This window comes from Phoenix dactylifera, chromosome 15, assembly GCF_051530095.1.
Source record: "Phoenix dactylifera cultivar Ajwa chromosome 15, Ajwa_hap1_PhDact_Kaust_v1.1, whole genome shotgun sequence".
In the NCBI taxonomy this organism is placed as follows: Eukaryota; Viridiplantae; Streptophyta; class Magnoliopsida; order Arecales; family Arecaceae; genus Phoenix; species Phoenix dactylifera.
Genome location: NC_143204.1, coordinates 14,967,267 through 14,985,175, shown reverse-complemented (window position 1 = coordinate 14,985,175; position 17,909 = coordinate 14,967,267). Strand labels below are relative to the sequence as shown.

At 36.3% G+C, this 17,909-nt stretch overlaps 1 protein-coding gene across 1 annotated transcript; it reads left to right on the top strand.

Annotated features, from left to right (window-relative positions):
- The first annotated feature begins 431 nt into the window (after window positions 1-431).
- On the top strand, window positions 432-17,528 carry LOC103719793 (putative prolyl 4-hydroxylase 9). The gene is made up of 8 exons (XM_008809193.5): window positions 432-744; window positions 838-960; window positions 2,263-2,420; window positions 6,659-6,761; window positions 13,407-13,502; window positions 16,347-16,412; window positions 16,494-16,613; window positions 17,289-17,528. Exons 1-8 carry the CDS (start codon window positions 619-621, stop codon window positions 17,376-17,378), a joined length of 882 nt encoding a protein of 293 aa, XP_008807415.1. The 5' UTR covers window positions 432-618; the 3' UTR covers window positions 17,379-17,528.
- Window positions 17,529-17,909: the final 381 nt, after the last annotated feature.

Below are 17,909 nucleotides of genomic sequence, written 5' to 3'. Positions count from 1 at the left end.
TGTATATTGGATTGCTACTATATATGTATCAAATAAGCTTACATTATATATTAAGAGGCCAATTAGTGTGCATCACTTAATAAGGAAAAAAGAGGATGCGGCGATCTTTCTTCACACATAGGCCCCCCCTCTCTCTCTCTCTCTCTCTCTCTCTCTCTCTCTCTCTCTCTCTGAGTCACCTATTAGATCTTTAATAAAAAAAATTGTTCGATCTGATCTAATTAAACTGTGAGACCATTTCTCACTTGTTTCGAGTCCAGGTCAGAGAAAAGGAAAGATAAAATTGGAGAACCGGAAACTCCAGACCGGACTTGGCTGAAAGGGGGTTTTGTTGCGTTTCCGGGTCGGATTAAGACACCAACAACCCATGCCACGCGGTATTCACAATCTCCCGCGCATAAATCCACCGGGGAATAAGACCCAATTCCATGGGTGACCACAGTAAACAAAACCGGGGACGTGAATCCGTCCCGTGATCTCCTGAATCCGCCCGATTCCTTAATTCCCGCCGTACGGACGTTTCCTTTGAAACCCGACACCACCCGGGCGGCGCCGCGCGGCGACGAGGTCTCCCCCGCTATCCCTCCTTCGAGCGAGCGAAGATCTCGTACTTCTTTCATGAAAGCGAGCAAGGGGAGGCCGCTATGGGGCTTGGCGAGGGCCAAGGTTGAGCTCCCGCTCGTGTTCTTCTACTGCTCCCTCTTTTTTCTTGCTGGGTTCTACGGATCCCTCCTCTTCTCCGTGGTGAATCCCCTTATCATCTCCATCTTTGCTTTTAGATCTCTTCTTCTTCGTCGTCTTTTGGAATTCCATTGTGATTTCTTTCTGGGCTTGCAGCGTTTCTCGGGTGGCCGCGTGCCTCGGGGAAGGCTGCTGGAAGTGGAAAAGGAAGTGTCGGATTTGCCCGGGATGCCCCATGGGGAGACCGGAGAGTCTCGCCCTTCTTCAGTCGCCTTCCAGGTTTTTTTTTTGTTGTTGTTATATTCTAGTTATGGTGAATGAATCTATTCTTAATGTCTCTGATAGAATTCAAAAGAAAGCCATTGATTGCTGTAAAAATTTAGTTTTTATACTCTCAAATCTACTAAGGTTTAAGTGATGAAGCTATTTGTAGTTGTTGCGAAGCAAACAGTTTAGGAACAATTGTTTGCTGAAAGGAGTAATTTTGGCTGGATGTCAAATTGGATGTTTGTTATTCAACTTTATAGATGCAGGGCAAGAGACAAAAAGGGAAAAACCAATTTTATTTGCCACTGATAGGAAAACTTATTTCTCATTTATTTTGGTTTAATTTGTTTGCTGATTTTATTTTGGAAGTCTTCAGATGAAATTCACTTGTCAAATTACACTATAATTTATCCAAGACGCCAATGCACCTCAGATTCTTTTCTTTGCATGAAATACTTTCAACATCATCCAATTGTATAATTAGGGTTCACTTTGATGGAAGTGGGACCAAGGAATCATCACACTCATGCAAACCTTATGTTGAGCACTCAGGGTGTCTAGGATGAAACTGCTATGAGAAATCTGGTTCACCGGGCTTTTTGCAGGCTCTCATAGCTTGCTAGAGAAGTAGCTTAGTAGCACTAGTTGCAATTTGCAAAACACAGTTTTGGAATATTTGTTTGCTGAAAGGAGTAATTTTGGTTGTATGTCGAATTGGATGTTTATTATTCAATTTTATAGATTCAGGGCAAGAAAGTGAAGAAACAATAATTAAAAACCAATTGTATTTTGCCATTGATAGGAAAACTTATCTCTATTTACTTGATATAATTTCTTTGCTGATTTTATTTTGGAAGTCTTAAGATGAAATTAGCTTGTGAAATTATGTAATAGGTTATCCAAGATGCTAATACACCTCAGTTTCTTTTCTTCACGTGAATTTTTTTTCAACATCATCCAATTGTATAATTAGGATTTGCACTGATTGAAATGGAACTAAGGGATCATCAGACTCATGCAAACCTTATCTCGAGCACTCAGGTTGTCTAGGATGCAACTGGTATGAGAAATCTGGTTCACTGGGCCTTTTGCAAGCTCTCATAGCTTGCTAGAGGAGTAGCTTAGTAGCACTATCTAGTGTAAATAGGGTACTAGAGAATAATTTAGTTATACAATTTTCACCTTGCTGTGCTGCATGGCAGCAATTTATTATTGCATAATATATATACTGGCTTCCATTATTGTTAATTTTGTTACTTTAATGTCTCAACAAACAAGATTAAAACTTTCTGTAATTTTGATGCTTGGGAGTAGGTTCTGAGCTGGAAACCTCGAGCAGTATATTTCCCAAAGTTTGCAACAGAAGAAGAGTGCCGAAATATAATAAAAGTTGCTAGACCAAGCCTAGAACCATCGACACTTGCCTTACGAGAGGGAGAAACTGTGGAAAACACCAAAGGAATAAGAACAAGGTAAAACATTCTTTTATATTCTCTTGGAAGAAATCCATTAAAATTAATGTTGTAATAGAGAAGAAAATCACATACATGTTCCTTTGTTTGTGTTCCCTTTATGACAACAGTTACTTTTAGTTGATTGGTGTACTTTTTTGGAGAACGCTTGTTCATTTTTTATATTTAGATATCTAAAGAGTTCATGCAGAATTCAATGTTGTTGGAAAGTAAATAACGAGGTTTCGGATCCCGAAGAGCTCCTCTTTGCTTTCCGGTTTGGTAGGTTTTGAAGCGAGAGTGAGTGCAGGACTGAATTCAGGTGTGGGTACGGGGAAGTAGATCTTTTTAAGAAATTTAGAAGAGGAAATGCTTAAGAAGCTGGTGCTGAAACAAATTTCTTGAGAGATATATGCAGCAATTGTGGCAACCTAAATAGAAGTTTTCTATTACTAAGTTTCTCTTTATCTATTATCTTTGTTGCTTTCATGAGAGTTTCTTGAAGGGATATTATTGTGCACTGGTTCTGAAATTTTACCGTCAAAAGCATTGATGTGTGGGAGAAGACAAAAAGAATGTGGTCTTTATTTTAAATTGACTTATAGAGCCGGAGATAGAGGTGAATGGATGGTTTTTCTTATTTTTGTATATGGGTAGCCTGGGGCAGATGACTTTACTGTGAACTAGATAACTATTATAGCTTTTTGTGCGGATTGAACTTAAAGTTTTGAATATACTAAATCATCTTAGGATTTGAATCCTTGTTTTAAAAAGAGGTTTATGCATCCACATATGCCAAGGAAGCCCCTGTACTGCATCCCACAGCCATATATGGCCCATTTATGTGCTGGGCTGCTTATGCCCAAGCCGCTGCATATGCACCCACATACTGCACATTTGATCACTTATGCACCAGATGCTGAATATGCACTCGCATAACTTAAGTACTACATGTATGTACTACATGTTTTGTCTCTTTTGTTTATGAAGTATGCATTCTAAAGTTTAAACTTTGTTATAAACTTGTAACAATGCTTTGCTGTGACTTATAGTTTACTCTCTATTACAAGTTGAGCATGAATAGGATCATATTGTCATTTTATTAACATGTCTTTTTATTCTAGAACTTAATATATGCATTTTGAAATACCCAAATAAGTTTGAATGCATGTACTTATTTTTTTGTATGCTTTATTTACAAATTTTTAACCATATATATATATTTGATTTATTTTAAATATTTAAAATTTGAACCTCATATGCAGCCGCATACCACATATGTGCTACGCCATGAACTAATTACATGCATGTGGCTTCCACTTTTTAAAACGTTGCTTCGAATACTTAACCATTTGATCCTCTTTCTTTTGTTAATGTTTCCATGCAATATCTTGGATAGGGTAATTAGTTCGAAACCTATAAAATTTGCAGTCTTAGTAGTTTTGATCAATGAGAGGTAAAGAAGTGTTGAAATTATGGAATAGATGAGGTTGCTCATTTTAGGAGGATTATCCTTTTAATGTGCAATGGTTAACTCTAATATAATTATGGGGACCACATTAGTATATAGTTTTGTTTAGAAATATTATAGCCCTTGGAAATACCCTTTTCCTCTTATTTGTTTTTTTTTTTTAGCTGTTTAAAATCTTATATCTGATTTTGGGAGTGAATTTTTTCTAGACACTAGTGAATTATTTGTTATAGAATAGTAGAAGTTTATCTTGCCAAGATGCTAACTAGTATTGATATTAAGAAATTAATAGTGTTTTATGTGGCTTTGTTTAGTGATTACTTGGAAATTGGGATTAAGTCATGTAGCAAAAAGGAATGATTGCTCACATCTACAATGTGCTATAGAAGTTTGTTTTAAATGTGAAAGATGAGTTCTGTTAAGGGCTGGACATGGTTTAGTTTTGAATCATAGATACTCTATAGGTGGACTATCCAAATGAAAGATCAATATCAACCTTGATCTGGTATCCCTATATTCCAGAACTGTGCTGATGCATGGATGAAACAATACATCAAGGATCTTGCCCTATAGAACATGAGTCATATGAAAAATGGTTGATTAAAGATCATCTTTGTGTTTTAATGCAAATTTTCCTTTCTTTGTAGTTTTAAAATCTTGATACCTTCCCATTTAGTTGAGATACCTACCAGCTATAGTATTGAATGGAGGGCTTGTTACCAGAAGTGCCATTGTGGCAATGATCAGATCGATCAATGGACAGCTTTTGGGGACTTGTGAAATACAATTTCGTCATGGGCATGCAATTAAGCATGGGATGTAGATTTTGGTGAAATTTTGTTGGAAAGATGGTTAGGCGACCTTTCATTACATCTGACTATACCAAAGCATATAACGTGGCCATGGAGTGGGATAAAAGATGCTTTATTTGCTTACAATCACATGGAGAGTGAGAATAATCTCATATGGGTTCAAAGTTGGAATATAGACTTAATGAAGCTGAATTTTTGGAACTGGAAGTCTGCTTAGTTGTGCTTGTAACATGGGATGATCGAAGTTATGAGATCAAGGTGCCTAATGACAGCTGGTGGAGATCACTCAGAGAATGAAAAAAAGTGCTTTTTTTTTTTCTGAGTGAAAGTATTCCTCAGATTCATAATAGATGAATCTCATCACCCTGCAAAGATTTGGAAAGACTAAGTCTTCAAATGCGGCTATACTTTTCTGCAGTCTTTCTGCACAGAAAAAATTCTGGCCATGCTTTACTGGTAAAAAAGCAGTCAGTTAGGGTACACAAAGTATGTGATGTGCAGGCTGGCAGGGTTCAAAGGACTAATATCTAATATATCTGGACCCTCTCTTTCTCTGTTTTGAACATTTCATCAATCTTTTGGATATGGGAGTAAGATCAGTCCAATATGTTGAATTCTTTCTTCCAGGCTACTGGTTAGGATAATCTAAATTAAACAGTATTAGGTGGACGGCTATTCACATCATTTGTGCTGTCTGTCATCCTGGATGAAACATTTTGATTTTTAGAAGGGAAACAAATTTGGAGTAATCTCCTGGATACATTTATAGCACTCAAAACTATAGGTATGTTTTGTCTACTGCTGTAGAAGTACTAATGCCATTTTCATTCTTTTTATTGTGCTTTTTCACTAGGTGTTTAGGCTTTCTATTTCATGCTTTCGAGCTGGGTTTGATGTGGTTTCTTCTTCTCCCTCCTATAAATTGTATCTTAACAAATTAAAATTGTTGGTTGATTGGGAAAAGAATAGAGGTTAGAAGTAGCCACCTAATGATTGGTTATGCTGGACACTGGCAATAATTTTTCAATGTTTCTTATAATCTGAGTTTTGCATTCGCGATCTTTCTTCGATAAACTGAGCATTGTATTATATTTTTTTGCCTACCTTGTCTCTGAGTCTGAGGTCATGCCTCTTTCAAACAACAAATATCGAGGCAAAGTTTAATATATTATAAATTTTGACTTTCGATTGTTTGTGATAACACAAGAGACCATGGTCTACCGTACCGATCGGTACGGGTCAGTACGGGCCGGTATGTACCGGTACCGGACAGAACCGGTATGGTACAACTACATTTTTTGGTTCTGACCATTCGCAATGCGTACCGGTCGGTACCGGCCCGTACCGACCGGTCCGTATCGGCTCCAAATTGTTTTTGGCTTTTGGCCCGAACTAGCCAAACCAGTATGGTACCGGTTCAGTTCGGTACGGTACCGGTTCAGTTCGGTAAGGTACCGGTACCGGTACCGGCGCCCACCGGTATGTTGGTACAGTCAGTATGGCAGACCTTGCAAGAGACATTCTCCAGAAGATGGTTGTGGAAGTTTTCTGTGCATGAACATGATGTGGACTTGCATATCTTTTTTTGGCATAATATTGCAGATATGGTGTTAGGGTTGAAGTTTCTAGGTCTTATGAAGAACTTCTTTGTTAATGATGTCTTCCAATCCGTCACAATGTATTTAAACTTTTTCTTGCATATTTTGAACTCTGGGCTCATAATTCATTAGGTAAATTAAAGGATTTGAAGGAAGTGTATTTTTTACTGCTTTATAATTCATCTCATGGTTAATTGGCTTGCATACTTTTTGCTGCAGGTTCATCTTCATTAGTGTTTTTTATCCAACAATCTCATTTGTTGTATATGATTCACATTTATTATTACTTTTGCCTTAGTGACTAATAAAAGACTGATGAAACCTGTATTGGTTCACTATGTTTTGGAACTTTTCTGAATTGTTGGCTTCTGGTAACAGTTCAGGGACATTTATCAGTGCATCGGAAGATTCAACTGGAATCTTAGACCAGATCGAGCAAAAAATTTCAAGAGTTACCATGATCCCAAGAGAAAATATGGAGGTATGTTCCAAATGCTTTTGTACAGATACTTAATAGTTGTTTATTCATACTTCCAAGTTTTAACAAACAATGTGAACTGTAATACCTTTTTACACATTTTCTTCAAAAGATACCTCTGTGGTAGCTTCTAGGGCCAATCCTTAAATCACTTTCCTATCAAATGCTGTGACAGCATGAGCTACATGCTAAGAGTGCAGGTGTGAAACTAGTTGAATAATTTTGATGAATGTACCAGATGGGTGGTTAAGAATGCTGATGTGCTAAAGACTTCTTTTCTTCTTATTGGTGGTTAATTTATTGCATACTTTCTAAGCATATAAATTGATTTGTTATGCTCCATGTTTTATTAATAGAGTTATATCTGCCACTTTTTTGCTCAACAAGCCACAGGGTAATTACCTAATACATTAGAACTCATAATTTTTATGATTGCATATTGGAAACTGTGCATTTTCCAAACTTACAAGCTTAATATTATGGAACCAAAAGGCCTATGATCTAAAGAAATACTAGTAGCTCATCCTTTGACGATCCTAATGATTTTACATGAACCCTTGCTGCTTTTAGAGGATTACTGGATGATTTGTAAGCTGACTTAGGTATGGTGATACAGGCCTTGTTGGTTAGGTTGATGGTTAAAGGACAGCTTTAGCACCTTTTCTTTTTTGTTGGCACTGCTAAAAGTTAACTGTTGGAAGTGCAATCCGAACTTAGAATATGTGCATGATAAGATAGAGTGTAGATAAAATATAAGTTATATTTGACTTAATTTTTGATGCAGATTTGGATACCTTAGAGAGGCCAATTGTGTCCTTGAATGGTTTCCCAGCCTTGGCCTTGTGATACAGTTTGAAATAGTTTTTGAGACTAGAGTCAGTTCATGATGTGTTTGGTTGTGATGATCTTTCTTTAGAGTTTGGAGAGGAGACTAGATATGCTCTCAAGTCTCAATTATATATACACACACTCATATACATATATGTACATAGACACAGATGTACATATGCATACATATACATATGTATGTATATGTATGTATGTGTATATATAGATATTTGCTTATATATGTGTATGTATGTATATATATGTATATGTATACATATATATATACATGTACATATATATATGTATATGTATACATATATATATACATGTATGTATATGTCTACATATACATACATACATATATATATATACATACATGTATGTATATATATATATATATACATGTATGTATATATATATATACATGTATGTATATATATACATACATGTATGTATATATATATATACATGTATGTATGTATATATATATATATGTATGTATGTATATATATATACATGTATGTATGTATGTATATATATATATATACATGTATGTATGTATGTATATATATATATATACATGTATGTATGTATGTATATATATATATATACATGTATGTATGTATATATATATATATACATGTATGTATGTATATATATATATATATACATGTATGTATGTATATATATATATATACATGTATGTATATATATATAAACTTTGGATACTAGAAAATCAAGATGCATTATTTCTTGCATCTGAAAGGTTGATAGATGTCATAGGGGATAGCTATGATAAAGTGGTTGACGAGCACGAGCATGAAATGCTCCCTCAAGTGGGAAAGAGACACTAAAAGAAAACCAGAAAGACAAGATAGCACTGTCCCACATCTACCAAGTGGTAGGTGAAATGATCTTGGAGAAGATGTCGTCGGTGAGTACAGCGAAAGAGGCTCAGGACCTTTTATTGGAAATGGCTGTTGGAACCTAGGGAGGAAGAAGAAGCTTGGGAAGGTGGCAAAGATTCTAGCCCTGCAAGCAAAGAAAATGATTATGAATGGGAAGGCACATTTTGATAATTCAGAGTATCTTGCAGAGGTGAGCGTTATCACTAGTTGATTTTAACATGGCCAAAGAGATTTCTTCAAATTAGGTTATTATAAAGGATGGACGAGAGAACAGATTTGAAGATTTAGTTGGAAGCATTTTTATTAAGGCTGATAGTTAAGTGCACTTGCTACCTCTATATGACAGCTCAAAGTAGGTCAAGTCATCTTAGCATTCAGAAAAACAGATTATAAATTAGAAGATTAGTGTGGCAGGCATGAAATATTGTGATGCTTGGCATCAAGATTGATTGGTGAACATGGAGCAAGTGCAAATTAGTTTTCTAGAACTACATGATTTAACTTCTTAAACAAGTCAAGATGTATCACGCAGTGTCATGTGCTATGTCAAGGGTTCATAACTAATTAAGGAAGACTTGAAGCTTCATGAATAGAGATTCACCACCAAGGTACGCCAAACTAGTACTGGTCGGCGCACCGGTGGAGACCCGGACCGGTTCAGATGGTTCGGCCGGATTTTGGCTACGGCGACGTTTTTTTTTTGGGGGGTTCTCTCTTTTGGATCTTTTTCTATGAAATTAAATCAAATTTGATATTTTTTTGTTATTTTTTTTCATGTTTTTTTTTATATTTCTATGTTTAAGTTTAAGGTCTAAGTTAGATGATGCATCTTATTACTTTTAATTGATATATATCATAAAATGAAGACCATAAAATATCTTCAAATTAAGATACAATCAATTACATACTTTTAAAATATTTTCGGATATCTAAAATCGGATCGAGTGGCGATGGCCCTCGTAGATATCCGAATCATAAGTATAGTCAAAAGGAGGTAGATCAAGTCATCCAGAAGGAACGTGCGCTGGATTATAGGAACTGTCGGATCTCTTGCTCACGCTCTGGGTCTGAGAGGTGTCTTCTGACTGTGTAGGAGCCCATCCGAATATGGCGGCAGTAAAATCCGACCCGTGTGATGCTCCGGACTACGTAGAGTAGTAGCCATCAGAAGATGCCTCCGACGCACTATATCCATATCCGTATCCGTATGGATCATTGGCTGCCTGAGGCTGCGGATAATAGGATCTAGTATACGACTCGAAACTTGATACTCCTATGGATCCTACTCCACATGCGAGGTCATCTACAACTGCATCCTATCCTCCTGAACGACCTCGAGGAGCCCGTCTTGTATATGCAATGGTATCCTTGCGGGCTCTATCAGATGGCCTACCGTGGTCTCTAACCTGTGTAGTATGCGTAAACTAGGACTCGCCGGTGTATCAAATACCAACCTCCGGCTGTGTCTCATAAGTAGTGTACCATACAGCCCTCCACTTTCTCCATGGCTAGCAGATACATCACCACCACAACCTTCATCGCTGCTGCTTTAGGTCTTCTCGACACTCTCCATTAGGGCCTTTTATTTTTTTTCGTTTGCTAGGCAGGTGCCTTTTTACCATTCGTGCCCCTCTTTGCTTGACTACCACGCCCTCCTGATCGAGTCGACTAGGTACCGTAGCGTCCAAGTCGACTTGGCATTCCACCTCCACCTTCTTCTTGGCAGCCATCTCCTTGGCTTCTTTGATGTCAACAAGGTTCTGCCTCATTAGCAAACAGGTCTCCAGTGGGCAATTGGGGCATGTAGCTACCTCACCGGAATTGCTGGCTAAGTTCTGCTTCAATCTAGTTACCCCTCCTTTCTTGAAGTACTTGTGGCAATATTAGCACTTAAACTGGTGCCGGGCCTCGAGCATGTGCCCATGGTCCCAGCCAATATCACGCTCGGAGGGTTGGTTTTTCTTGATGGCTCCATTCCTACGAGAACGATAATTTCTTTTTTATAAACTAAATTTATTTTTAATTTTTTAGTTATTGTAAATTCAGAAAAAGAAGATTTCTGTCTCTAAAATGACTTCTGAATTATGTAGAACATATGGCTATTTTTTTTAAAAAAATATTTTTTTATTTTTATTAAAAAATTAATTTTTATTTTTTTATTTTTAATTAAAATATAACTTATATATATTTCAAAAAAAAATTATGTCACCATGCACATATCTACAACATATAAAAAAAATCAAGCCCAAATCGGCAAATTGAGCATGATCTCCTCTTTTTTTGCAATTTTTGACCTATTTTTTTTAAGCACCTTAAAAATATATTAAAGAAAAAAGATAAGAAAAATAAACCATACCTTAATTAGCCTTTACTAGATTTTTTTCGGAAGGAGAATAACGCTTTGTTACCTCCTTAATTTTTTTTCACATTGCCTTTGCTGGATCCCTGCTCGATCCCCCTTCCCTTCGTCTACTGGATGCCTCGATCCCTGGACTGCCACTCGGTTTTTATAGCCGAACGAATTCGGCATTTGATGGGACAGCGCACGCGCTGTGGCTGAAAGGGCCGACAGCGCGGCCACAGCGCCACGCGCTGTCGGCCAAAGTCAAAAAGCGTCATGTGCTGTGGTCAAAAAGGCCACAGCGTGTGGCCTTTAAAAAAAAAGCAAACCGGTGCGAATCAAACCGGTTCGCACCGGTATAAGGATGTACCGGTGTGAACTGGTCCAGTTTGCACCAGTACGAAGTTGGAACCGCTCAGGGCCGGAACTGTTTTCCACGGGCTGAGCAGACTGGTCAGGAATCGGACCGATCTGGTATGGGTCGGTTCAGCATACCATGTTCACCACTTTGATGTGATTGTTATCAGGTGTTTTGGATAGTGCAACAGAGATGATGTTGGCTACTATAGGATTTTATGGCATCAACAGACTCCAGATTGAGCAGGGTTCTTCAAAGTTTAAAGCATAATTAAAACTTAGAATATGTGTTTTTAGTTAGAATACAATTGATTGGTCTTGTTTGAGTTCATGTAATGGGTGTTTGGATGTATAATGGCTGAGTGATAAAACAGAATTTAGTTAAGAGGTAAATATTATACTTAGTGTTTGGATTGAGTTGAGATCATAGTGGTCGATTGCAACCTTGTATGATGTCATAACCTTGGCATACAGTGATAGCATTCGAAGTATGGCTAGAGAGTCGGTTCATGAGTGCATTTGCTTTTGATGGTCCTTGATTAGAGTTTGGATAGGAAAGTGGACATGCTCTTAGCATATGCTATATCTAATGTACATCCATATAGCTTGTCTACTTAATTGCCAAAAGAAATTTAATAAAGATAATATTCTTGTGTGCTATTGTGTTATATCTCTCCGGTCTCCACTCCATTTCCTTCCTCCTATCTTCTCCACTGATATTTAAACCTGCTGGTTAAATATTTACTTGGGTTACCTAATCCTTATGCATTTCTGAATCAAGCCATACAGAAGGTGTAAGCCATTTTACTCAATGCCTAATATTATAGGGTATTGTCTATTATTCCAGTAACTATTCAATCATCCTTTTCTCATCTAAGATTTTGGATTATATATATCAAAATTATAAAACTTTGAACAATTTACGGAGGCATCGATGTGCATTCATGTGTAAGAAGTATCTTATTTTAGATGGACAAATTATTTCTCTAGCATGCTATATGAGGACATGCTATCTCTAAAGCCTCCCACTTCTAGATGCATCATTTGGAGAATTAAAGCATACTGTAGCCCAAGGTTCGCCGTTTCGGTACCAGACCCCATACCGGTGCCACACTAACATAGTATCGGTACAGTACGGTACGAAATTTTTTATTGTACCGAGTATCGGTAGTCTCTTAGTACCGAATACTGGTACTGAACAAGTACAGCACAGTACGCCTTGTACTGCCCAATTTGGCCGGTATGGCGTATCATGTCGTAGCTAGTGACCAATATGACACATATATGGATATACAGGTAGATTGCAGTCAACATTTGCATGCAACTTGGTGTGAAAATACTCCATTACATGTCTTTGAATATATCTAAATGAAAGAGTATAGGTCTAGAATGAATGAAGAACCACTTTTCATTTTGTTGTAATGTTTTTACTTCTGTACAAGAGAGACCTGCATTTTAAGTGAAACAACACCACCCTGCTAACCTCCACCCCTGCCCCTTAAAGAACTCAATATTCAAGGATATGTTATCAGCAATAAATTTTCCTATTAAAAATATATTGAATGCTTTTTTTATAATTAAATCCCTATTCTCAAATGGGAATTCCACTTACCAGTGGAACATTTTAACCATTGCAGATTGGATTGTTGTTACCAACAGAAATACTTCTTTGATTTAAAATATTTTTCACTCAACATGCATTGTAGTAGCATTCATCAGATATTTATTGGATGTATTGTGATAATCTGATAGGCCACTTTGGCTTAGGAGTTAACTGATAAATTATTATCTTCTCTGAATCAGTAAAGAAAAGTACTTATCAAACTTTGAAGACTCAAGGAATGTTAGGATGGGAGAATTGTTGCTCATCTTCTTGTTTATCTTGTTTGTTTTGTTAAAAGGTTTAGAAAGAATTCGGAAGGAATGAAAAAAACGTAATGCTGGAAGTTTCAAATCCTAGCTGGGCTAGCTAGCATGCAGATGACAATATATGGGATTTAATGGTGTTTTTTGATAGTTACCAATAGCTAATGCTCATGCAATTATTTTATTTGGGAACTCACTTGTCTTCTTTTACAGTTTATGGCATCTTTTTTGTGGTGCTTCAAATATATTGCTACTGTTTTATGCATTTTCTTTGTTGAACTAGTAAATTCCCTGTCACTGGAAGTCTAATATAGTTGAGTAACTTTTGGTGATATTATCATGTTGCAGTCATTCAACATCCTCCGCTATGAGATTGGACAGAAATATGCTTCGCATTATGATGTATTCAACCCAGCTGAATATGGCCCACAACAAAGCAACAGGGTACGTACTTAGCTACAGCATAAGTCTTTTTTTGGGGAGAAAATTCTTTTTATTTTACACCTGACATAGCATAACATAGTTTCCTAAGACCTGACTACAGTGAATTAAAATGTGCAAAATAAAATTGATCTTGACATAATGTGTCTTTACAATTTGGTTAAGAATCATTTTATTCATTATTTAGAAATCTAGCTGGAGCTGGCACCTTGTTTAACTAACCAGCTTGGCCCAAAATGCCTAAAGCCACTATCTCTCCCACTGCTAAAATCCTTCATTATCCTTTTTCTTTTCTTCCCATGTTAGTAGGGTAGCCCACTATTCTTTTCCAAACACCTTCATCAATCCCCTTATAAATAGCGGTTTTTGGTAAAAAAAATAGTGATTATATCCATTCTGCCGCTCCTATTATTTGCCACCAGATCACAGACACAAACAGATCATGAAGTTGATCTTGTGCTTTTATCCCTATCTCAGATCTGAGTTTATTTCACAACCAAATATCATTTCAGTTCTAAAATTATATCAGTTTGCAACTTCTTGTAGAACCAGTCTTTTGAATATTCTTTATGTTATATTGCCTCTTGAGATGTATGCCTATAGGATATTAGTTGCAAATGCCGTTCTTGCAGCATATTGGAGACACCTTTAAGTGTGTGTCTAAGAGAGTGGAGTGTATTATTCTCAGTTTCTGGTGTCTTTTAAAGGGCAAGGAAAGGATAGTTTTGCATTGGTAGTCTGAAATCTGTCTTGATTACATGTGAACACTTTCTTTTTTGCCTATTTGCTTTTTGATCATGATAATTACCTGCTTGGGTACAAAAGTTATCTAGCAAGTATCTTTCTTGAAGTTGTAGCATTTTGTGTGTTCCACCCTTCACTGAAAGAGGATGGTCAGGGGATATGCTAGATGAGGGGGAAGGCACCATACATTCCCTAGCCTCACTTTATGAGAATTAATGTAAGGATAAACATGCCATTTGCTCTTCTGGTTAATTGTAGCCCGACATTGATTAAGTTTATTTGACAACAATTGACGCAAGGGCCTATATACACAATTTAAATTTTGTGGGGGTAGATATGCAAATAATGATATATCGAGGCCTCTATGTAAGTATAATATATTTGTATCTTATATATGCAAATTTCCAGTTTCTTTGGATGTTCATCAATAAATCTGGGGGCATAAACAGCGTGGACCAAAACTCTACTGGTCTCTTGGTGGTGGCTGTTGATTGGACAAGGCTTCGTGTTAGGTTATTCTTACCCATTGCTTGTATCAGGTTTCATATCTAAATATTTATGTCATAGCAGTTTAAGGGCATCCAAGGTGACCAAGTTGTCTTGTAATTGACACAAATCTGGGACATTGAAAAATAAAGTGATCATTTTTCTTATCCTTACGTCTGTCTGATGTCAAATGCAAGAGATTACATGAAGCATTTGAGAAGTGAAGGGGAAAAAATCCTAATATGATACCCATTTAATAAAATTTCAAGAAGGAAATTTACAGTTTTATTTACTTTGGTGACTGGTATGTTGCATGGTTTAAGTATCAAGCTTCACAACCTTGCTAGTCATAGGCTGGCATGGTTTGATACACTATCAAACTGTGTCATGCCTTGCCAGTCTTGTGTCAGGGTACTTAGCAATGTAAATGGGTTTATGCCTATGCTTATCAGTCTATGCCCGTCCATATTGGTCCAGCCAGTAAGTGCTGGATCAGCAAGCACTAGCATGCATGCTACAAGAGCCTGTAATCTCGTGCCATTCCAATAATCTATGGGCATGGATGTACCATACAGCAAGGACTTGCATGCAACAATATCAAAACCCTCAGTGTATCGTAGATTATTTCAAGCAAATTATCAACCTGATAGGACCTCTAGAATTGCGTTACCATTAATTTAATCTTGAAAGTATAGTTTATAATATGAGGGATCATAAAACTCAACATGTTGAAAAGAAAGGTGGAGAAAAGTTAAAACCAAAAACAAAAGAACAGTGCCGCTTGTACAGAGGAGATATTATCATGGACAACATGAGTGAAAGGAAAAGCAAAAAGACCATTATGCTACGCCGATCCATGTGTTGCTATTAATAGTTCTGTTACAGTTATTAGCTACTCACATTAACACTGCCAACAAACCTAAGTGTGCAGCTGGATTAAAATGAGTAACCCCCAAGCTCATTTCAAAAGTTCTTCTGTTTCTTTCCAAATAAATGTTACTCTGGCCTTCAAGAAAAGTGATTTTACATGTCTGTCTCATCTATTTTTGGTCTTTTATTGTCATTAATTCCCATGTTTGCCATGAACAGGTTATGTTGTGGTCTATGACTTAGTAGAAACACAAACTCTGAAAAATAGCCTATGTCAAAAAAACTTGTATTATGTAATTTTTTAACCTCAGCTTCTTGATTCAGTAATGGTGATTGGCTTTTTCACACTTTCTTGTATCACAATGTTATCCAAATTATACAAAAATCTTCCTATTTAGGAATGGAAACCATCCAAAATCATAACTGCTTAAAATTTAGAATACAAGCTTTTCTTAAGCTGAAGCTGATATTCTTTTCCATGTTTCAGTTTTCTTATTTTGGATCTTGACATTTGAATTATGATACTTATTCCATATTCTTGGGTTTAATAAAGGCTGTAGATTTTTAGGCTATTGTCTTGAGCACTAGTTTAGCCTTCCTAATCATTTGTAAATTTGTATACATTTTATGTTGCTAGCTACTTTTTAAGATTTATATGATGAACCTTCATTTTAATTAACAAATATTATTGTACTCATTTAGATATTACTTACTGCTCAAGCAAAAATAATTACTGTGTGTTTGCAGGTAGCTACTTTCTTAATATATCTAACCGATGTTGAGGAAGGCGGAGAAACTATGTTTCCTTATGAGGTAAGCGGCAGTAACAACAGTGTAACCACTTTTAATCTATTTCTTCCATCACATTTATGCAGGATTTGGTTGTGTTTGCAGAATGGTTTGAATATGGACATTGGCTATGATTATGAGAAATGCATAGGTTTGAAGGTGAAGCCACGACAAGGCGATGGTCTTCTGTTTTATTCAATGTTTACAAATCACACAATTGATCCAGTATGTACTCCACCTTTTTCTACCAGGAGAAGAAATTTCTCTGCTTGTATATTTTATTGCTGATACATTCTCAACTATATTGTAATCTCAATATGAAAGCATTTTGATCTTATTATTATCAGATTAAATTACATTATTGCATCCAAATTTATTATGCATTTCTGCAAGATAGATTTGAGAATCTTATGTCAAACCATGGTTTTGATGTCTATATGCAAACAGATGACTTAAGACTTGATGTTCCAGGACATAACCGAAGCATTATGCTTTGTACCTAAATCGATGCAAGTGATCCAAAAGGATAACCTAATATATGATAAAAATAAATTGTTCATTTTCTATTGAAAGCCTATCATTTTTCCACTTTGGTGCATATGTAACAAATTTCCAAAAACATTGGAAAATTTATTTTAGGCATTTGGATGATGTTGATTGGGAAGAATGTTATGGATCGTCAATTCGATTGCTTGACCATGCATTTTGGCACTAGGGAAAAAAGCTATACTGGTTATCTCATACAAGTATTGAGTTTGTCCTGGTGTAGTATTGTTGTTCCATAAACTTTATTAAACTCTGTAAACTGTTATGACTCTTCTTAGTTTGACTTTTAGACTAGAAACAATTTTATGTTCTTGAGGTCATGTGTTAAGCTGATGATCTTTGCTGTTTATGCAGCTATCACTTCATGGGAGTTGTCCAGTGATAAAAGGGGAGAAATGGGTAGCAACTAAGTGGATCAGAGATCAAATACAAGACAATATGTGATGATACAGAGGCTTTTTTGTTCATTAGATTATCCTTCATTTTTTACATTACGTATTTACTACCTATGAATAAAACTCATATACAGAAATATAACAAAAAATTAGTCAACTTTTAAGTGTCTTATCCAAATAAAAAAATGTTCAAATCTCAGATCTGAATTTGATAGTTTGTATACTTCCTTTTTTTTCTGCCCCTTTAAGCTAATTTAAATTCACTTGCTAGCTATTTGTGGAATCTACCGATATTGAAGACTCGAAGTTTTTGTTTTAGTGCATAAAATAAACAAATTGAATGTAGATGTGTGATGGAATCATGAGTAAGTGACCTTCCTGCAATCTGCAAACAATGTTATTCCAATTTTTGTGGACGGACTTTTGTGGCAAAATTGGTCAGGGGCTTGATCATAAATTTGTTCCGAAATTTATGGATGATCTGTATTTAGATTGTTGTATTTCTTCTTTTGTTGCTGCTGCTGCTGCACTCTTTTCCTGTTGCAGTGCTTCAAGCCAATCACCAAGCTGTTAAGTAAAG